This window comes from Sinohyriopsis cumingii, chromosome 11 (genome assembly GCF_028554795.1).
Source record: "Sinohyriopsis cumingii isolate HCF-2022 chromosome 11, ASM2855479v2, whole genome shotgun sequence".
NCBI classification, from domain to species: domain Eukaryota; kingdom Metazoa; phylum Mollusca; class Bivalvia; order Unionida; family Unionidae; genus Sinohyriopsis; species Sinohyriopsis cumingii.
This window is the reverse complement of record NC_142971.1, coordinates 49,999,236-50,021,155: the sequence shown is the minus strand read 5'-3', so window position 1 is coordinate 50,021,155 and position 21,920 is coordinate 49,999,236. Positions and strand designations below refer to the sequence as shown.

General features: G+C 35.2%; 1 protein-coding gene across 1 annotated transcript in view; it reads left to right on the top strand.

The window, feature by feature from the left end:
* LOC149788424 (protein DD3-3-like) overlaps positions 1–21,920 on the top strand; it is a 53,574-nt gene that overhangs the window by 22,599 nt on the left and 9,055 nt on the right. Inside the window, exons 7-13 of the mRNA XM_089974404.1 lie at positions 5,935–6,108; positions 7,186–7,373; positions 7,831–8,061; positions 12,502–12,672; positions 13,037–13,272; positions 13,823–14,030; positions 14,421–14,538. Of these exons, the coding sequence (XP_089830530.1) occupies positions 5,935–6,108; positions 7,186–7,373; positions 7,831–8,061; positions 12,502–12,672; positions 13,037–13,272; positions 13,823–14,030; positions 14,421–14,538 (1,326 nt within the window). The remainder of the gene's footprint in view (positions 1–5,934; positions 6,109–7,185; positions 7,374–7,830; positions 8,062–12,501; positions 12,673–13,036; positions 13,273–13,822; positions 14,031–14,420; positions 14,539–21,920) is intronic.

Genomic DNA, 21,920 nt, shown 5'->3' with positions numbered 1-21,920 from the left:
CAAAAAGACTGAGACGTCATTTACTCTGGTCATTAGATATTGTAACTCCACAGTCAACTGCTTTAAGGCAATTTCCATCATGATACAGTGAAAGCAGAGTGATACAATCTGACATGACAATATTGGCATTGTGAGGGTTTTCACAAAAAACATCAGAGAATACAAACCTTTGCAGTTGTATGGAATATGTGCCTCCATAATTGCTAATCCTTTAATGATGTAATGGTTTATCATAATAGATATTTTGTTGACTATATCACTAAATGTCCATTTGTGACATGTGCTTAAGTCTGGTTTACAGTCTTGGACATACAGCTTTATCATATAAATCTAACAAAACCAGTAAACATTTATGGAGCCTCATTTTGAAATATAAGTCGGATCCTAATTGCTCAAACCATCTTGGTGACATTTGGGTATCAGGGATTTACTCAAAAAAACTTAAACATCATTCAATTATTCATAATCTCAAAAGTTGACTATGATAGCATAAATAAATGCTGACCTTTGACAAATGAAACTTTACTAGTCATCACACTTGTGAAATTATGAAAACTACTTGTCATGACCTGCAGGAAATTTGCCAGCCTCTGGCATGTGTACTACCACTAATTTCAACCCCCTGAATTATACCGGCTTGTTTCTGAAAATGCTTGTTTTATAAGTTTTGATCATCCATTTATCAGGTTTTTTGTAAATGCCAAAACTGTACAAAAGCAAGTCTTCATGGGTATCAAATTGATGGTTTAAAGAACATTTTATCAATTATTTTAATAAAATCCCCTTACTAGCCCTTGGATTCCTAGGGTGAGAGTCAAATATCTAAAATTAGAATACCATGAAACCAATTGCTACTTTCATTGTCATTCCAAAATGTTCTTAAGCACAAGATATGGCTTTCAACCTTGGTATTTGACTTCTAAATGGTATTTAGATCTGCAGTAGGAATTTGACTTTGAGAGTATTTTGGCACGGACTAGATTTTTCTCTGCCAACTGTCCCTGGATTCTCTAAATTTGGTGTCAGCATTTGTAAATTTAATAGGATGTCTGTATACCATTTTGTAATGGTCATTGTAATAATGTTTAATGAGATTAGGTATTATAAGCTGGCTTTCATTCCTTGTGAATAACTGAATCCCATTGTAATGAATTACTAAACAATGTTGAGATCTCAAATAATATTTATATATACCCTCATTGGAGAGAGAAAAGGCAGGTACATTATTTTCATCCCCATGTCTGCAAGCCCTTAAATATGTCTACATTTCATAGGAATCTATCTTTTACCTATTTCCACTGAAATGTACATTTTAATTCCTGAGCCTCTGCTCACCTCTGTTTTTTAAATGACTTCATAAGATATTGTTTATAAAGAAGGTTGGAATGTTTGCATATAATTTTTCTGTCAATATAGTGTTGCAAGAGACATGTACTCCAAGGGCGATTGCCACAAAAGTTAAGATTATCACAGAGAACGCATTTTTGGGGGAAGAGAAATGAGTCTTCAGAAGATTACATTAGTGATGCAACTCATGAGACAAGCAGATTAAATTGTCTGCTTAAGTATTTTGTTTATTTATATTGTTGTATTCAAAGTACTCAAGATTACCATGAAGACACAAAAATTAAATTGCACAAGTAATTCCTTGTATTCATCTTAAACAATTATACACGTTTTGTTGTCTTCAGAAAGACAAAATGAACTTCTCAGTGTAAATTTTGTTGTATTCAAACTTCCATTAACCAATAGTTGATGTGCTTCCTTTGAAAGTATAAACACATTGTAGTATAATGTTCTGAGTAAGATGACCAGTCTGGCTTACAAATGTACACCACCAATTTTGTAGTTGGTGTTGTTTCACAGGACGCTTCCTTATTGTCAGCATAACCCTATTTCATTCACATTTGAAAAGTTACTAATGTTGAAAGGCTGCCGATGTGGGAAAATAAAGATTTTTTTAAAAATATACAGCATGTATATTTAGATGGTTTGCAAGTGACTGCATCTATTGTAATGTCTTTGTTGCTTGGTCATTATTGGAAATGTGAACAACTTTGTTATTACAGATCATTATTGGAAATGTGAACAACTTTATGTTATTACAGATCATTATTGAAAATGTGAACAACTTTATGTTATTACAGATCATTATTGGAAATGTGAACAGCTTTATGCTATTACAGATCATTATTGGAAATGTGAACAACTTTATGTTATCATTGCAGATCATTATTTGAAATGTGAACAGTATTATGTTATGATTACCAATCATTATTGGAAGTGTGAACAGCTTTATGTTATCATTCGAGATCATTATTGGAAATATGAACAGTATTATGTTATGATTAGCGATCATTATTGGAAATGTGAACATTATTATGTTACAATTACAGATCATTACTGGAAATGTGAACAGCTTTATGCTGTTACAGATCATTATTGGAAATGTGAACAGCATTATGTTATGATTACAGATCATTATTGGAAATGTAAACAGCTTTATGTTATCATTACAGATTATTATTTTAAATGTGGACAGCTTTGTGTTATCATTACAGATCATTACTGGAAATGTGAACAGCTTTATGTTATCATTACAGATCATTGCTGGAAATGTGAACAGCTTTGTTATCATTACAGATCATTACTGGAAATGTGGACAGCTTTATGTTAATAATTACAGGTGTAGAATGAGCCATTCACCATATTCTTTGTGATAGTTTCAATTGTGCACACAAAAAGGTGGCATAAAAAATTATTTCAACCTTGAAAATTCCTTAAATTTAAGTGATTGTATTGACAATATCTTGAATTTGAAAAGCTAGATTTATCCTTGAAAAGTCCTTCATCATATAAATGGACTTTCTTCTTTTCTTATACTACTTTATCATCCGTACATCAATCATTGGGTATTGGACATGATTTCAAAACATGTTCCTGGTTCCAATGAAAGTCTGCTTTCCTCTTTATGCCCTACTGTAGATATGATTGAAGCACATGTTGTTTTATTGAAACTTTTTCCCATTATTCCAGATACATTTGTTGAGTGGCATAATGCATTTATAAAATATAAAAATAGTTCCACTTGTATTTTCTTTTATATGCTTTCTGGTATTCCATCCATACTGTAAAATCATTAATTATGAAAACATTTATCACAGATTTTATGTGCAGCATCTGTATTCTCACTCTTATCTTCTTGAAATGCTTAGGTGTGAAATGTAGGAAATTATTGGTGAAATATTATTCATACTTGTTCAAACCAATATTTTCATGTGTGAATCCATCATGCCATGCAATGCTTGATTGTGTGTACCAACAGAAGTTATAATTACAGTAAGAAAAATCAACATTTTGTGAGATAGACCAATAAGTGGAAACAACATTATCTTTCAGGCACAGAGATTAGTTGTAAACAAAGTTAAAAAAACCTAGTGTGTTGCATTGCTAAATCAGACCTCCTTTTTGGTCATATAGGTTTAACTTATTTACAGAATCTCAAAAATGTAATTTATTACAAAAGATTAAGTTATTCCAAAATTATTATCTTACATTGCTGACATTTTTATGTTTGGTCTACAGTTGAAACTGAGATGATCTTATGAAGGGAGTGCTGATAAAGAATGACTTTTGTCTTCTAAGCTTCAAGTCAGAAACAAGTTTGGTATAAAATAAAAAAAACAATTTTTTTGTATACATAAAAACAAGATATGCTTCATCTTGTGGTACAGTGCAACCCACTATAATGTGCCCCGCTATAACGCGAATTCAGATATAACGTGGTCGTGACATGGCTCCCGAAATTTTGTATATTCATTCACACAAGAAAAAAATATTTTTTGTTCAAAGTACATGAAATAGTGTATAACAAATTTATTATCATTATGGGGAGGAGATCATGTATGAATTCCAATTTATTATGATCGTGGCATGGTTCCTGAAATTTTAAATACATGTATGTGTACTTTTCGCATACCGGGATAGAACATTTATTTTAAGTACGAGAAATAGTCTATAAAACATTTATCATTTTGGGGAAGAGTTAGCCTATGAATTTTAATATAATACGATCGTGGCATAGCTTCTGAAATGTAACAATTTCACCAGGTTCTTGAAGTGTTATGCCAAAATAAACATTATCGGAAATGTTACTTATTACTGGTCCATGAGTAAAGTCAGTAAGTCTTTGTGATAGTCTTCAATTAATTATGTATACAGTCGTTGCTCAAACATGTGTTTCTTCTTTAACTGCATACACAACCAAGCAGCAGACAATGTGGTGGTTGACAAAAGATTCTCACAATTTAATAAACATCAAAAAACAAAAGCTGCCAACATGTTTGATGGGCATGGTGGTATTATTAGATGCAATCAGTTGACCAGTAAATAATGTCCACTTTATTAGCTGGAAATTGAAAGGGTATGAAATTGTACTTGCGTTCAGCTTAAAAAAATGTATAAATGTGACTTGTGACCATTGCAGGCCTACTGCACTTAATTCTCTGGTTTTACATGGGTATGGTGATTGTTTATGAACTCGCCATTAATTTCCTGTTTTTTATTAAATTTTTTTACTGTAATGAAAAAGCAAGTTCACAAACTCAAGTTGTTCTCTGCACTTTGTACAATGATTAGTGTAGTAGTTCTCACATGTTTCTTTTGATATTCACAAAATCTAAAGTAAAAGTTATATACATGCTGAAAGCGTGTGTTGATTGTTAATTATTCTTACTGTAGTCATTCAAACAAATAGGCATACAGGCATTAATTATTGGAAATTTTCAATGGATAAATGTACACAAAAACACATATGAGAAAATTTTAGCAGTTTGAAATTTGTACAGACCCCGTTCATAGACCCTGGAACATAATGAACCATACACGTGCTTCGTCTTTCTTAACCTAATTGCTGTTAATTTTTCCCATTGAGTTCAGACACATAATGATGTGTGACAAAATTATTGAATAGTTTAAATATGTATGCAGTTTTGACAATGGAATTACATATATTATGGATTAATTACAATATCAGACGGCAAGTGAACGGTGTTGATACTCTGATCATGCTGTTTATTAGACGTTGAATTAAGACAATGATCTGGGGAAAATATTATTGAATATTGTAAATCTGTGTGCAATTTTTCAATGGTATTACATGCATGATAGATTAACTGCATGCCACGACAGCACGACAGTAAACGGTGTTGACACCCTATTCATTATACACATTAGACGTGAATTCACATATATGTGCCAATGAGTTGTTCTTTGAAAAAAGTAAAATACTGTAAAACCCCACATTAACACGATCCAATTTTGTGGACCCCAATTATCCCGTTATAGTGGGGTTCCACTATACAAAAATAATATATTGAAGCTCATAGTTTTGCCACTTGTGGAAAAAATCATGATGTTTTTACCACATGATGCTGTAGTATCTTCGAGTAGTATTTGAAAAGAAAAAATCCTGAATGTTTGTAGAAATTGTCCTTCTGTGCCACATTTTATATAACATTTTTAAGACATACAAAACCGCTCTGGTAGTCTAGTGGTTAGAGTGTCTGCCTCGGATGCAGAAGGTGATGGGTTTGATCCCCAGCTGAGTCATACCAAAGACTTAACCAAAATGGTACTTACAGCTGCCTCTTTTGGCGTTCAGCATTAAGAGGTTAGTGTTAGGACTGGTCGGCCTGGTGTCAGGATAATGTGACTGGGTGGGACATCATTCTACATGTCTGCGGCATGATGTCTCAGTGCTAGACATCACTATAAACTACCACACTGCAGACATCATAACGATATGACTGAAAAATTGTTAAAGCTATGTTAAAAATGCAAATCACACATAAGACATACAAGAAAATCTAATTTGTGTCATTTTGATGGGAGTTTTGTGGCGACTTTTTAAATGACTTATTATTTTGACCTTAGGACATAGCTATTATGACGAATAATGCAAAGAAATGTCCTTACTACCAGTCTGAGAGTCAGAATGTCAAATCACGCTGGGGATGTTACTTCTCATTTGAGGATCTAAAAAAAGCCAAGGATCAAATCAACAACTTTCCAAAGAAAAGTCTTCCCAACAACAAAGAAGATTGTGAGGTACACTTGTGAAATTTTTTAGTACAGATGTTATTATTATCATTACCTATATAATATTGCATATCTGACAGATTTATAATTCTGGTGTAAACCCTACTGTCATGTAAGTAGTTCTTGGCTTAGGAGGAATAATAACTCCTGTATTGACTGGTAATCTGTTCATTTATGTTTCATTCTGATCGCAAATTTAATAATTTAGCACTAATGTTACCCATTTTTGTGAAATAATAAGATACAAAAAATTTCTGATCAGCTTCATTTTAGAACCATATAACTCTCCGGAATAAATATCTCCAATCTGCAAAATGAATCACTTGGATATTCTTGGTAAATATCTTTTATTATTCAGCTCCAGTAGTTAAAGACCTTACTTCAAGTGATGAGTTAGCTTGTCATATAGAGTGGCGGGACTGTCATATACAATGGTGGGACTTTGAAAAGTCTTTTAAGTCCTCAATGTGCTTGACCAATTCACATCAAATTAAAGTACAGTACATACGTGAAGTCCTAATTTAAATTATCATCCGATTGGCCAAGTATCTAGATTTTCTGCATAAAATAAATGGGATCTTGAGGCTATTGTGACATTCAGTTTATTGCAGATTCATTCATTTTTGGGTGTCATTTTTTATGGTTAACTTTAGCACAAAAAATAATTTTATTTATTTGTGTAAATTCTTAGATACCTATCTCAGACAGAAATCTGCACATTTGTTTTGTTCCATTTCAGGGCTGTTCCATTAAAACATACATGGGACCCAGGGAAGGCACTTTTAAAGTGGGTTACTCACCCATATTTGCAATTTCGAATTTTCTTATCATTTTAGTATCAACTCTGTGAAATCATTGTACCCTGGCATATATATTTAAAAAACTGCCTTCCAGGGTACTATGTATGTTTAAATGGAACAGCCCTTAGGGGGATAGAATGTGTTTGACATGTCATAGGGATACTTTTAAGTCTGATGACTTCTACATATTTATGCACCATATCAATAATTTACTTCCTACCAGCCTAAAACAACAAACACATCGTATCAATTTTTGTGTACAAGGACTCTGTATTCACTCCTTCAGAAAACAGAGGTTAAAGGTATTAAGGGAACATGGAAGGAGTTTCCAGCACATGGATTGCCTCAACCTGACTGTAGAGAGACAGATCTTTCTCGAGACAATCATCTTGGTAATGGACTGGATGGTAACCCCACTGTGTACAACTGGACCCTGCCTGATATTGATGAAGACAAATGTGTCTTTAGAATCAGGTAAAGTTACTCCCTTTGTAATTTGCATTTGGTCTGATTTCCAGATATGGTCTAGTCCTTGATGATCAACTAAATGGCATTGAACCTGAAATAGAAAGAAATCTTTACATCTAAATGGAAACTTACTAATACAAATATTCAATTTATACACTAGGTCTGCCTTCATGTTTCAGAAGGCCCATCAATCTGCATGGAAATTTACTGATACAAATCTTTGGTGTATATAGTCGGTATGCCTGCATATTTCAGAAGACCTTTAGATTTACCTGGAAATATACTGCTAATAGATATTTGGTGTATTATTCAGTTGGGCCTGCCTGCATATTTCTGAAGACAGAAATACTGGTCACTTAGAGAACACTTAAGCAAATGTGTAATATGCTTAATTTATGGCTGTTATAATATTTGGTTTTGAAATATTGCTTGACATGGGAAGAATACTACTCTCATTTTACAGGTACAACATTTCCACTGAGGATTATGATAGCTGGAGTACCACTGCTGAATACAATGGAAATCCCACTAAACTCGATATGTCAGACAAGTATGGCTTCCCAAGTGAAGAGGATGCCAAAAAGAGAGGCTTTGTCTTCAAAGGGAATCCAAATGTCAAGCTCTTTGCTGCTGCCAACTTTGAGCTTCAACTTGCATTGGATACTTCTCAATATGGCCGCACATTTCAGGACAGGTTTGCAGCACTGAATTCAATTCATTTTAACCTTGTTTGGTATAAATCATCATCCCTAATATTATTAACATATCAAAATCATCATCCCTGTTAACGTTATCAAAATCATCATCTGTACTATCACTAACATCATTAAATTCACCATTCCTGCTGTCACTAACATCATCAAAGTCATCATCCCCACTATCACTAACATCATCAAAATCATCATCCCTACTAACATCATCAAAGTCATCATCCCCACTAACATCAGAATTGTCATTATGATATGTGCAACCTTCATTTAAATACATTAAGAAAACAGTGCTCAGTATGAGTCAAACTTCTAATGTTGTCTAAAGGGAATTTGTTTTCAAAAAGTGTGCAAATTATGAAAAACTAAACTTCAGTTGAATTTTAAATATCATTAACATCATCCAAATCATCATCATTGTCATCTTGGCCAGTGCTAAATTAATGGCATTAATAATACCATACTTTGATATGTATAACACTTATTTTACCCAGTTTCGTATTTTAAGGAGGGGTGCACATTTTGTAGAAGAACAAGAACAAAATTCCTGATCAACCTGACAAAAGGATCAACGCACTAAATCCGCCTTCATGTCACATTCACTTTTTGTGAAATATTGAATGTTACATTGTAACTAAATCATATACCAGCCTGATTAAATAATTAAATTGCTGTTCAGTATCCTATAATTGTTAAATGTTAACTTATTTTTTTCATCATTTATTAATTCCCTTATTTATGGTTGAGTGGCCGAGTGGTTTAAAGCTCTCTCTGTTACGGATCACTGCCATCTCACCTCTGTCTGCACCGGATCGAGTCTCGGATTCAGCCAATGTGGGTATGTGAGAAAGCTTGCCAGTAGCTTCTTGTCGGTCGGTGGTTCTTTCTGGGGTTTTCCCCGGGTTCTTCTTCCACCATTAATACTGGCTGCCATGTATAGCCTATCATGTGCTGCAGAATGGCGTTAAACCCCATAACAACAACAACAACAACAACAACATTTATGGTTGAACTGAAATATAATATTTTGAATTCAGACAGTGTTAATTTTCTCATTGGAGGCACACACATTTAGGGGACATCTTTTTCCTTAATGACTAGTGTTACAAATCTATGCTCTTAGAATAAGTAACAGAAAAGAGTGAAGACAACAAGCTTTGTAAAATTTAACAAATAAATTATTTACCTAGAATGCAAAGTGAAAAATGAGAAAAAAGATCCAAAAATGATCATAGAATTAAAAACACAAGTCCTAGTAATACAAATTCCTGAATAAAACTAAGTTCAAATCTTGATGAGGTCCAAAATTGAAGGCGATGATGTGTCTATTATAGCCTATGAAGTACTGATGTGTCAACAGTCGCTTGTTGAATCAGAGAAATATTATTTCAGGTTTGAATTCAATATAAATTCCAATGAATTTCTTTATCCAAGAATTTTATCAGAGCACTTATGTATTTCCAGACAAAATAATCACTTGAATTCAATAATATGAAGAAAATAAAATTAGCCCAAAACTGGTCACAACATAATACAACTTATAGTGCTAGATGTTAAAGCATGACTGGTAAAATATTCACAGTCACAAGATAATATAGTTCTTTGCTTGACCTCAGTTCACATTAGCAAAACAACCATTACCTAATGGAAAATAACCTTCTAGAATGATTTAATGAGCCTTGTTTACTTATAACACAATAACTTATAAAATTCATATGGGAATCTCCAAAACCTTGACCCTGATCAACATATTTACCACTTCCTGTTTACCTGAATAATAACTTGCTTAATAAGCTCATACACATAGAGTATAATGAAGCTATTTTTAGTTGTTTACATAAATGAAATTTTAAAAAAAAAATAAAAAAGTCAATCAGTTCAATCAGAAATGAACTGAATTTTGGATTAGGTCAAGTCCAGCAAACAATAACATGTAATGAAATTTTAAAAAAATTAAAAGTAACAGACAAACAGTTAAATTAAATATACAGAACACTAGTTTGATGTATGTTCCATATGAGGTGTGACTTTTGAGTATCATTACCTAAAGCATGTTTGAATTCATCTTGTCAACAGTTTACGACTGCAATCTTAAGCTGTCTAACTACCATACATGTACCAAGATGAATACAGGGCCCCAAGTGGACTAAAGCACTCTCTATTACAGATCACTGCCATCTCAGCTCTGTCTGTGTAGGTTCAAGTCTAGGATTCGGCCAATGTGGGTATGAGAGAAAGCTTGCCAGTAGCTTCCCGTGGGTCGGTGGTTCTTCCCGGGTTTTCCCGGGTTCTTCATCCACCATTAATACTGGCCACCATGCATAGCCTATCATGTAATGAAAAGTGGCATTAAAGCCCCACAACAACAGCAACAACCAAGATGAATTCACTTCAACAGAGTCCGCTGTATCATTCTTTATTTGATATACAGTGAAATCATTGCTTTTTATGGGGTGCCATTTTTTATTTTTTTGATGTAGGTACAAACCACACATTTAGGGACTCAGTGAATTCTAATTATTTTGATGAAATTCTGGAAATTTGAAACATTCTGGGTGAAATTTTTAACATGAATTTTTTGTGTTGATGCAAGTACAGAGAAAAATCTGTTGTTACTAGCAAATAAGTCTTGCTTATGTGAATGTTGACATCAAGAATAAATGTACATGTCAGCAGAAACCCTAGGTCCCAACATGAAGAAATACAAATCCTTTATCTTCTAACTGTTTTTGTCAACAATCTGCCAGTTTTGACCCATACTTTGTTCTACAGTTACTTGATAGTACCACTTAACTGTAATATCACCATCTCATTAACAAAGGGGCATTAGTTTGGTCCTTCAAAGCTGGTCTTCTGCTGTGACTTCAGTAACACATGCACTCTTCACCAAAGCAAGCTGCCTACAATCTTAAGTAAAATACAGGCTTTAATCAAATTGCATTAAGAAACAGGTATTTATTTTGTCCTTCCAAACTTAGCTTTTTACTACAACTTCAGTAATGTATGCAGCTTTCATCATAGAAAGTCAGCACCAAACTTGAATAAAAGCTATATAATCTGATTGATGGTTACATTTTCCAAAACGGTCAGTTATTGGAACACATTTATTGTGCTGTGAAAGTTTCCTTTTCTGCAAGGAAAAGTAACTTAATTTGTTCTTATGATGGCTACCAATGGCAGCATGAAAAACAAATTGTATTCATGGTCTCTTGAAACTAAATGTCTGGCCACTAAGGAAGTTGAAGATGGGGCATCTGACAAAAATGTTTGTGAAATTTTTTCACTTGTTAACAGGTTTTAATTTCCCTATGAATAACCTCATCCTTAAGAATCACCTCATTCCCATGAATTGTCTCATCCCTTTGCTGATGGCCTCATTAAAATGATTGTACCATGTAGCCTGTCAATAATTATGCAGCTATATACTACTGCTGACAGTATATGTGGTAGTAATTGTTTAATGATATGTGTCTGTGTACAATTGGATATATATGTGTATATCGCCAATACATAAATTTTCTAACATTTGACCTATACTCAGACTGATAGATTTCTCATGTATATGTTCTGTACTTATCACAATGGATTGTTCTTCAAAAAGGTATGTTGTTGTTGTTGTGGGGTTTAATGCCATTTTTCAGCACACGATAGGCTATACATGGTGGCCAGTATTAATAGTGGAGGAAGAACCAGGGGAAACCCCCTGGAAATAACCACCGACCCACGAGAAGCTACTGGCAAGCTTTCTCACATACCCACATTGGCTGAACCTGAGACTCAAACTGGCACAGACAGAGGTGAGATGGCAGTGATCCGTAATGGAGAGCACTTTAGACCACTCAACCACTCGGGGTCCCTCAGTTGTCATTGTACAAGTGTAATTTGTGCTGGTTTTGGATTCATTTAATCAAAATTTCCATTTTTTTCTTTTTCTTTCCTCAAAGTGTAAATCCTGTTCACTGATGACTGTCATCCATTACAGATGATTTCACTTTTGTATGCAAAATTTGATAAAAAAAACTTCAGCCCCCCCCAACACTTATCTCAACAGCTGCTTATGTCAGCAGTATTACCTCAGGCCCTTGGATGTCCAGATAAATGGTAGACTACTAATGAAACTTTATGTGTGTGTGTGTGTGTGTGTAAATATATATATATATATATATATATATATATATATATATATATATATATATATATATATATATATATATATATAATTAGATGGTGTGTTGTGTACTTGAGTCTACCCATCTGCCTTAAGGTCATGTCAAGTTCACCTCAATGGAAAATGTAATTCTGTAATTTCTCATTAGAGTCAATATATAATTTCAGTAGTACAAGAGGTCACAAGTATTGTGGTATTGAACCACTTCACCCTACAATTACATTCTACTCATTTCTCTGTACCTATGCTGGTATTGCAGGTCCTATGTTTTCTCCATCAAGCAACGACCTGACAGTTTGAAAGGAGCGGTGGTCCACAATCTAAATGTTCGCGGAAAACGTGGCAACATTGTGCAGGTTTATCCAGCAGTGGAGTACGACTTTGTCCCGAACAATCTGAACATCATGACAGGAGACTATGTACACTTCCAGTAAGTAATTGCTGCTTCCAAACTGAAAATATTATACAGTTTTTCTTTGAGCAATTTTTAACAACAGACTGATAATGTGTATACTTCCATTAAGTATCTGCTGCTTCCTTATTGAAAACACAATGCTCACTACCATATTGAAAACACCAGGCTCACTTCGATGCTGAAAATACAATGTTCACTTTTATTAAGTAGCTGCTGCTAACAAATTGAAAATACTTTATATTTTCAGCTTTGTAACTGCTGTCATTAAGCTGGAAATATTTGTACATTTCCAGTAATTGCGTTTTGTTTTAAAACATGCATGCATTTTATCTGAAGCAAGGAAGATACTTATTCGAACGATCTTGTTCATTTGTTACAGATGGACAGGGTCAGATAAAAATCCCCCAAATAATGCTGGCCAGGGGAAGGCAGGAACTGACCGTAATAATGTACTTCTCCTCACATCTCAGCTGTATCCTGAGGGAAATGATGTCCCTTTTGGGCCAGGTCCTGTTTTTGGTCACTTTGGCAACAATTACCCTAGCAGCCTGAGCAATACCTCCTTCCTGGACCTAAGCAAAACTGATCTAATTCAGTTGTCTTTCCTCAAGCTAGGTCAGTGAACTTTTTCCTGCAATAAAATTGCTTACCACAGTATATCATGGGTATATTTGTTTATTTGAACAGTTTCAAGAGAAACGAACAATATATCAAAATAGACAAAATACCAGAGAGAAAAGGTGAGACACAGAAAGTGATTGAACATATTTAGTTATCAGAGTGTTTGCCATAAGACTGATGTTTGAGTAGTAAACATTTACCATCATGATGGAAAATAACAAGTGTATTTTTTTCTATGGAGAAATCTCTACTTTGTGACACTCATACTTTTTTTTTTACAATAACCTGGTTGCAGGATTATTTTTTTTGGACAAGAACCTAGTTGCAGGATTTAGTAGAAACCGCTTAAACTATGCAAAACAAATTTGGTAGACATCTTTGTATGCCTATAAGTAGATGATCTGATCAGTTTATCATATTATTGCCGTTTCAAATATTTTTCATTGTTTTCAGACTTGGAATTTTTATTTGCAGTCTTCAAGCACAATCTTTTCACACTTGATACTGGTTTAAAAATCACAAGAGACACTTTTTCTATTTCCAGATAATGCAGACAAAGACCTGAATAATGCTGACCCATACTTTAACCTGGAGCCACGTCAAGTGATGACTGTGGGCACATACCACTATGTGTGTACCAGGAACAATGATTTCTCCAATAGGGACCAGAAAGGGCGAATCTCAGTTAACAAGTTTCAGATGGAGAATAGAGCTCTGGGATACATGGGTGGAGTCTTGACATCCAGGGATGGGTAGGTCCATTATTTATTTATTAGCGGAAGAAGAATAACCTGTTGTTTGATGTTTCGGAAATTGAATATTAGCTACATACAGCTGGTTTCCTCCATGATTCTGTTTAATAATCAACACTTCATGTTTATACAAATAAATTGGTTGGAAACATATAGGCTTGAACGAAGATGGTCTGAATCTAGTAAATAGATATATCCGTGGTTTGTTTATCATTAGAAATGTGTTTTAAAAAATTTTTCATGCTTGAAATATGTAGCAACTTTAAATTGCAGTCTAAGGAGTAAGGCTGCGTGTCTGACATGAAACAATTAAGCAGTAAATATTCTGGAAGTGATGCTTTCTTTTTTCATCTGCTGTATTATTTATCTGAATTTTTTCACACATTCCAGTCATGTAGTGTTGACAGCACATCAGGGTGTGTTTGACAGTCTGCAGAAGCTGACACTGGAGGTATGGCCCAGAGAGGAGGGAGTCAGAAGGATGGAAAGTTATGGAGTCAAGCTCTCGGTAAGTCATATGTGATCATATCCATCCTGCAGACATTAATTTATATTTTCTGTATCATGCTTTCTCTGTTGATCAGAATTAATAATTATTTCATCTTCTCAGCACATGTATTATTGGTCTAACTATCTAAGAATATTCCTTGAACTGCTTTATTATTCAGTTTTGATTGGTCTATCTATGAATGTTCAACTTGGTAAGAATATTCCTAGAACTGCTTATTCAGTATTGATTAGTCTCTCAATGAATATTCAACTTGGTAAGAGTATTCCTAGAACTGCTTTTCAATTTTGATTAGTCTATATACACCGCTCCCTCGATAACTCACGCCCGGATAACTTGTGATACCACTTATAACGCAGTGTCTGTCTTGGCTCCCAATTTTTTCCAGAGAAAATGTATTTAAAATATCTTTAAAATATGCTGAACATGAAAAAATTACGATAAGAATTGATAAATTAAACCTTGATACATTGCTCGTTTTATCATCGAAAATGGTGATTAATGCCCGTAAAAATATAATCCATATTTTGAAATTTGCAAGTTCTAAATAAGAATTAATTTCAGAGATCTCGAAAACGCTTAATTACGCGTATTTGGACGCCAATTTTTGATCTGGGACGCAGAAAATCACTGAGGCGGGAGTCCTCCGTATGCATGTAATAGGTGCGCAGGAAAATTCAAAGATTTGCCAGTCCTGTTTCAGCCACCTGCTTTGTGGGAAAATGTGTTGATCAGTTAACTGTGCTGATATTTACAATGACAGAATTCAGTGATGTACATATTAGCTATGATGTCGTAGCCTCAACTTGATTTGTCGTGGTTGAGGCTACGAACTGATCCCATATCATGTAATGGAGCAAAAAAAATCATCACAAAAGTCAGAAAAACAAACAGTGTAGAAATGAACTACATAAGTATAATCATGTTGTGAAAGAAGTTTGGCTTATTTTGAATTTATTAAGCCCTTACACGATAAAATAAACTGGCATGGTTACTCTAACCTTATCCTGTCCGCCATGACAGATAACGCGAGACTCTTGCCGTGACCCCTTTTCTACGTAAGGCTTGCCAGACCATATTTTGGATATTCTATGCTATATTATTATCAATCAAGTGGCGAATAATCGCTTCCTGGTGGAATTTCAAAGTTGCCGATAAACCGTATTAACTTTATATGCGCAGAATTTCTGACCCAAACGGCGCCAAATTTTTACTACGATTTGTTTACATTTCCAAGTATGGCGTCAATGTCCTTATATGGCACACAAACAAACGAGGCTGAGAACGGAAGTAATCATTATTTGAAATAATATGGCGGACGATCTAAACGAAAATATCAGCTAAAAAAGGTAAACAAGATTTTACAACTATTTCTACAATGATTTTCGATGCCTCCGGTATTAAATAAGAGGACTATTCAATTGATTGGATTAAATGCAAGGAATATGTTTAAAGTGTTATTATTAGGCTAAAAGAGCGCCGGGTGTGAATCACACCCGGCTTGCTCCATTAACATGTATGTGCTCATGTTAGTACCCTGTCCACGAGGTACGAGTAAGGTTACTAATATTAGTACTAATGTACATATATGTTGCCATTTTATAAGAGTACATAAATAAAAAAAACATGATGCAATAGCTAGGCAGCTAGTTCAAAGGCTTTGACTGGCGGCTGGGTGAGAAAATGTACTGATATTTAGTGATTGAATTCAGAGGCAGAAAGACCCAGTTTTAAAATCCTAGCGAGACCTCTGTTTCAGGATATCATATATTATGTAAGTTTTTATGATAAATATTTGTCAGTATACTGTAAATAAACAGTCTAGTGAAATAGCGATCAATGAAAACTTCTGGTAAATGCTAACAGGTAGCAACAGAGAATGAAATAAACACCAATTAAACGTCTTCCTGTGTGAAAGTCATGTTCTAATCCTTTAATTCCGTTTCATTGTAAACATTATAATCACAACATATTCTGTTTATTGAAAACATGAAAAGAGTCAATCGACCGTCACATCGAAACCCGTGAGTACTTCTGTGAGAACCTAATTACATGCCGGCTTAGTTTTGATCAACAACTTGGGGAAGTGTTTGTTGCATTAAAAAATTGATTACAAGAGACCTGGGGTGCTGGATTAAGGGTCTTGGAGCTGCCTTTGACATAAAGCAAAACAGTAACAGAGACAGCGACGATGATAGTGACTTCGAAGGTTTCAGTGAAACTGATGTTATTAATGCCGAGGCTGTTTGGGAGAAATTCGTACAGGCTCATGGTCCTGAGATGGGCGTTTCTTTTGATGATATGGAGGAGTGGATTTGTGCTGACAATGATTGCCCCACAGCCGAATACATGTCAGATGAAACAATAATTAATTCTATAACGAACAAATTTGCAGCAGAAGATGATTCTAACTGGAGTACCACAAGTGTTGAAAGTGATGCAGACGCAGATGTTGCACCACCTCCCCCCTCTGCACAGGAAGCAATCAAATATTTTGATATTGCCATAAGGTGGCTGGAGACCCAAAATGTTGACTACGTAAAGCTCATGCAGTTGAGAAACCTGAGGGATTTTGCTCGACTGCTAAGAAACCAAGGAGTAAAACACACAAAAAAAATTAACTGATTTTTTCAAAAAGTGAATTGATATTTGTCAAGCGTGGCACGAACGGCAAGTATTAACTTGTTCTAATTTATGTTGTTTTAAATTTGTAGACCAATTAAATATGTTAGTACTGATTAAACCTTGTTTTTTTGTTTTCCATTTTACTTCTATCGCATTCAAATCTATCGTTCGATCGACACTGTTTCTCAAAAAGAGTCAATCTTTTGTATATAAAAAAGTCTAATTTGGATCAAACATTAAAACTAGAATGTATCCAATTCAACATAAAAATTAGTGACATAGTACACAATGTGTGAAGTGGTACACATGTTAAGCAAACGGAAACCACGTGGAATAATGTTTTCGATGATCGCATCAGTATACTGTAATTTATCCTGAAATTAATGTTGCCCTATGAGGAAATAATAAATAAAGTACACCGTTATGAAGAGATATTTATTCACAGTTAATCTCAGCACGATTATAAAGTGAGTATTCAACACTATAATCTGCCTAACTGCCCCCCCGCCCCATTATTTTTCCTTTATGTCATCGATCACTTTATTGGTTTTGGGCTTATTTTATAGGTCCCTCGATAACTCGTGCCTCATTTATAGTGCGATCAATGTTTCTGGACCCCAATGTGTGCAAATTATCAAGGGAGTGGTGTATATGAATGTTCAACTTAGTAAGAATATTCCTAGAACTGCATATTCAGTATTTATTAGTCTCTCTATGAATGTTCAACTTGGTAAGAATATTCATTGAACTGCATATTCAGTTTGATTAGTTTCTCTATGAATGTTCAGCTTGGTAAGAATATTCCTAGAACTGCATATTCAGTATTGATTAGTTTCTCTATGAATGTTCAGCTTGGTAAGAATATTCCTAGAACTGCATATTCAGTATTGATTAGTCTCATTATGAATGTTCAACTTGGTAAGATTAGTCCTAGAACGGTGTGTTCAGTTTTGATTAGTCACTGTATGAATGTTCAGCTTGTTAAGAATATTTCAGCTTCTGATATGTTCCCCTTTCACATTACATGCTACCTTGCAAATCAAGCCCTACTAAAAGATGTTTTTTTCTTTCTCTGTCTATCTCAGTAGACAAAGGACAATAATGCATGCCCATTACCTCTCTTTGCTACGACCAGGTGTTGCTAGTTTTTAGCTGAGTGATATACTAATGAGTATGTTCGCATGGCAGGTGGTTGGGAGGTTTTTAAATATTGTGATTGGGTAAGGAGACTTAGAGAAACATAATTTACTTAAAAAATTGCTTTCTTCTTCAAATACGTTACCCAATCACATTACATTAGGAGAATAGATAATACGAGGAGAGAATACTGAGCATCTGACCTCTACCTTGGGTATCCTTCTTGGGAATGATGGTCAGATTCCCCAAGTGAACAATAACCCATTATCCTAATTACATAAGCAACACAGCCTAGGGTCACTTGACCTGCGACATTTCATATGGGTAAGAAAATGAATCTTGAAAACTTTTTACCTACAAAATTTCACTGGCGAATCCAGTAAAGCTAACAAGCTGCATTGATTGGTTTAGTTGGGTCTGATGGCAATCTGAGCTGCCACCACTGGACCTACCATATTCAAGGTTTTTCCTCTTTGATGCTAAATCTCCGAGATAAATCTCAAGGACATTGACTCTGCATGCCAGCCAACAGCTTCTGTTCAATCTCAGATCAAAATGTTACATTTGAACAAGAGGCTTGCAGAGATGGCTCAAATCTCATGAGCGGTTATCTTCATGAGATGACTCTGATCTTGTGAGATGTCAGAGTACTTCAAGCTATTTACCCACTTCAGCCATGAAGTAAGGGCTTGAGGGTGATGTCCTCTTTTCTGGCTTTCACTGGCAGGAAAAAGGCATTTGTGCATGCCACAACTTGTCTTTGTGTATTTCAAGTAGTGCTTGAGAGCATGAGAACAGGATCTTGCATGGCTGCTGCTCTCGACCTGCCTATGGAATCGAGTGAGTAAATGATGACTGTCTGGTTACTGATGGATGGTAACCTATTTTTGACTACAAAACCTGGTTGTGCCATGAGGACCATCAAACAATCCAATCTGAACTGAAGATAATTCGGGCATGCAACTTGCTTACCATGCATGTGGAAGCTAAAAGTAGCAGGAAACCTGCCTTGTATGATAGTAACTTTAGTGTAGTGTGGAATAGAGGCTCAGATTTATTTAAATTGAGCCATGTTAAAACCCAGAATAGGTTCCATTTTGGAAACTGGGAGGGAGTTTGATCGATTGAGATCAAAATTGGGTAAAAGTTCTGATTAGTTCTTATTATGCCCAATATCATGTCTGCCATGATGCTTGAATGTGTCCAGTTTCATGGAGTGATAGCTTTTGATAGCAGTTGGGACCCATTGTTTCTCCTTAAAGACCCAAAGAAAAAATGTCAGCCAGTTGAGGGATTGAGGCACTCAGAGAGACGATGTTATTGATCTCGCATCAGACCCTGAAAACATGCCATTCTTTCTCGTATGCCTTCAGAGTGGAGGATCTTCTTACTGTCTGGATTCTCTCCACAATCGCATACATGCCAACCACCATTACGCTTTTGGCATAATCATTACACTTTTTTCACTAAATTACGCCTTATGTGTAAATGTATATGGATTACGCTTTTCGGTATATCCACCTTCCCCAAAAAATAAATTGTTTGTTTTCTCCTTTTTATTAACATCCCATTAATCCCACGGACCATATGTTAGAAAAGACGGCTTCTACGTAACTACAATATAAGAGTACACTTGTCTTTGCTCTTTCCTAACAGTATTATGTTCTATTCATACAACTATCCTATTACCCAGAAACATGCTGGTTCTACTTTCAAACTTTCAACCTTGTATTCTATTTATAGCAGCTGTATGGCTTAGTGAGGACTGGTTTTCTAATTTTTAATCTTTACTCACATATTCTTTTTTCTAATTTAGATTTAGGACAGAACCAGTCTAAAAGTATTTGGCACTAAAAAGGATAATTTATTTTAGTCGATGCGTGTATGAGAGCAAAAATATCTCATTTTAAATAATTTCACAGATGGATTAGAAAATTGCCAAAAATAAACGAAACAAAAAATAACAGAATCCTCCAAAGATAAGGACATGAAGGCAGCATCACGTGACGTCTATTGCAGGCCGTGTGGAAATAATTGTACTATCTGGCGCTAAAAGTCTTCAGATGTATTATAGTCGATGTTTGTGTTAGAGCACATATATTATTTGAAAGAATTTTACAGGTGGATCAGAAAAAGACAAAAAAAAACAGAATCCTGAAAAGATGAATACATGAAGTATAAAGTTGGGATTCTACTTGACAATATACTTAATGCAGATAGAGTTGATGTGCAGTGGCACCTTATTTTCTAGCTAAAAGACACAGTCACTGGAAAATATAAATTTCCTCTTCAGGTTATGAAAGGAATATTGGTTCTTTACCATTCTAATGCTGACTGTGAGAGATTGTTCAGTATTGTTAACAAACATAAAAGTGAATTCAGATCCAGGCTCAATAACCTAGTACTTTGTGCTCTACTGGTGTGCAAAACATTCATGGTCTCAGCTGGTACAAAGTGTTTTAAAATGCAACATGAAAATATGTTGCTTTCTAACACTAAAAGTGCTACATATGAAAACTTGAAGCAGTAAAGGATGTTAAAAGATGAGAGGGGCAAATAAATCATTGTTTATTGACTTTTTAGCATGTTTTATGTGGATTCCTCTTTTTCTGCTTGGATTCCTCTTTTTGTCCACTTGGATTACACTTTTTCCTCGTCATGGGTTGGCATGTATGCAATTGAAGGTTTAAATTGTCTGTCCTGATAAGAACCATGCATGCAGAAGACAGTCAGGATGGAACACCCATGATGCTAGTTGCTTGAGAAGACTCGGGTTGGTCAGAATTTATCGCTAGATTGAGTAGATCAGTTACCCAGGACTTGTTCCATCTGAGAGGGGCTATCAGAATCATCCTGTAACTTCTGGATTATGTTTGGTATCAGGACAATGTGAGGGTAGTCAATTCTCCTCAACCATTCCAAACTGATTGATGACGCATCTGGGACTGGAAGAATCAAGGGGGGTAACTTGTGATTCCACTGTGTCGCAAAAAGGTCAATCAGATGCCTCCAAAGTGTGCAGGTCAGAGTGAAGACCGATTGATGCAGAGACCATTCCATGTGAAGGATTTGACCTGTCCTATATATAGTGTCAGCCAAGATATTGAATCTGTGATAAATGTGTCTGATCTTTATGTTGTTATGGAGATTGATGTACCAACAAAGATACTGCCAAATCTGAAAATACAGGCCAGGTGATTTTGTGCCCTGCCCCCCCTCCCCCGTTTGAGGAGATAGGTCAACACCACAGAGTTACTGGACATAATGAGGACCATTTTGCCTGAGAGTCTATCTTTCCAGAAAGTGAAAGGCATTGATGACAGAGTTCATTTTTTGAAGGGTGATGTGCAGAGTGTGCTCCGCTGGCTCCCACTTCTTGCCACTGATCGTAGTGAAGTCCAGCAAGAGGTGGGCACCCAAGCATGCATACTAGCATCAATACATACCATTATTTCTACTTGGGGCTTCTCCAATGGGAACCCCATGTTCAGCCAGTCTGGATTACGCCACTGAAACAGCAATGATCGTACCTCAGGTGCAATCATAACTGTTCAATCAAGAGGACCTGAAAACAGGCTTTTCACCATTTTGCTAGCCACATCATTATAAGGGCCACATAA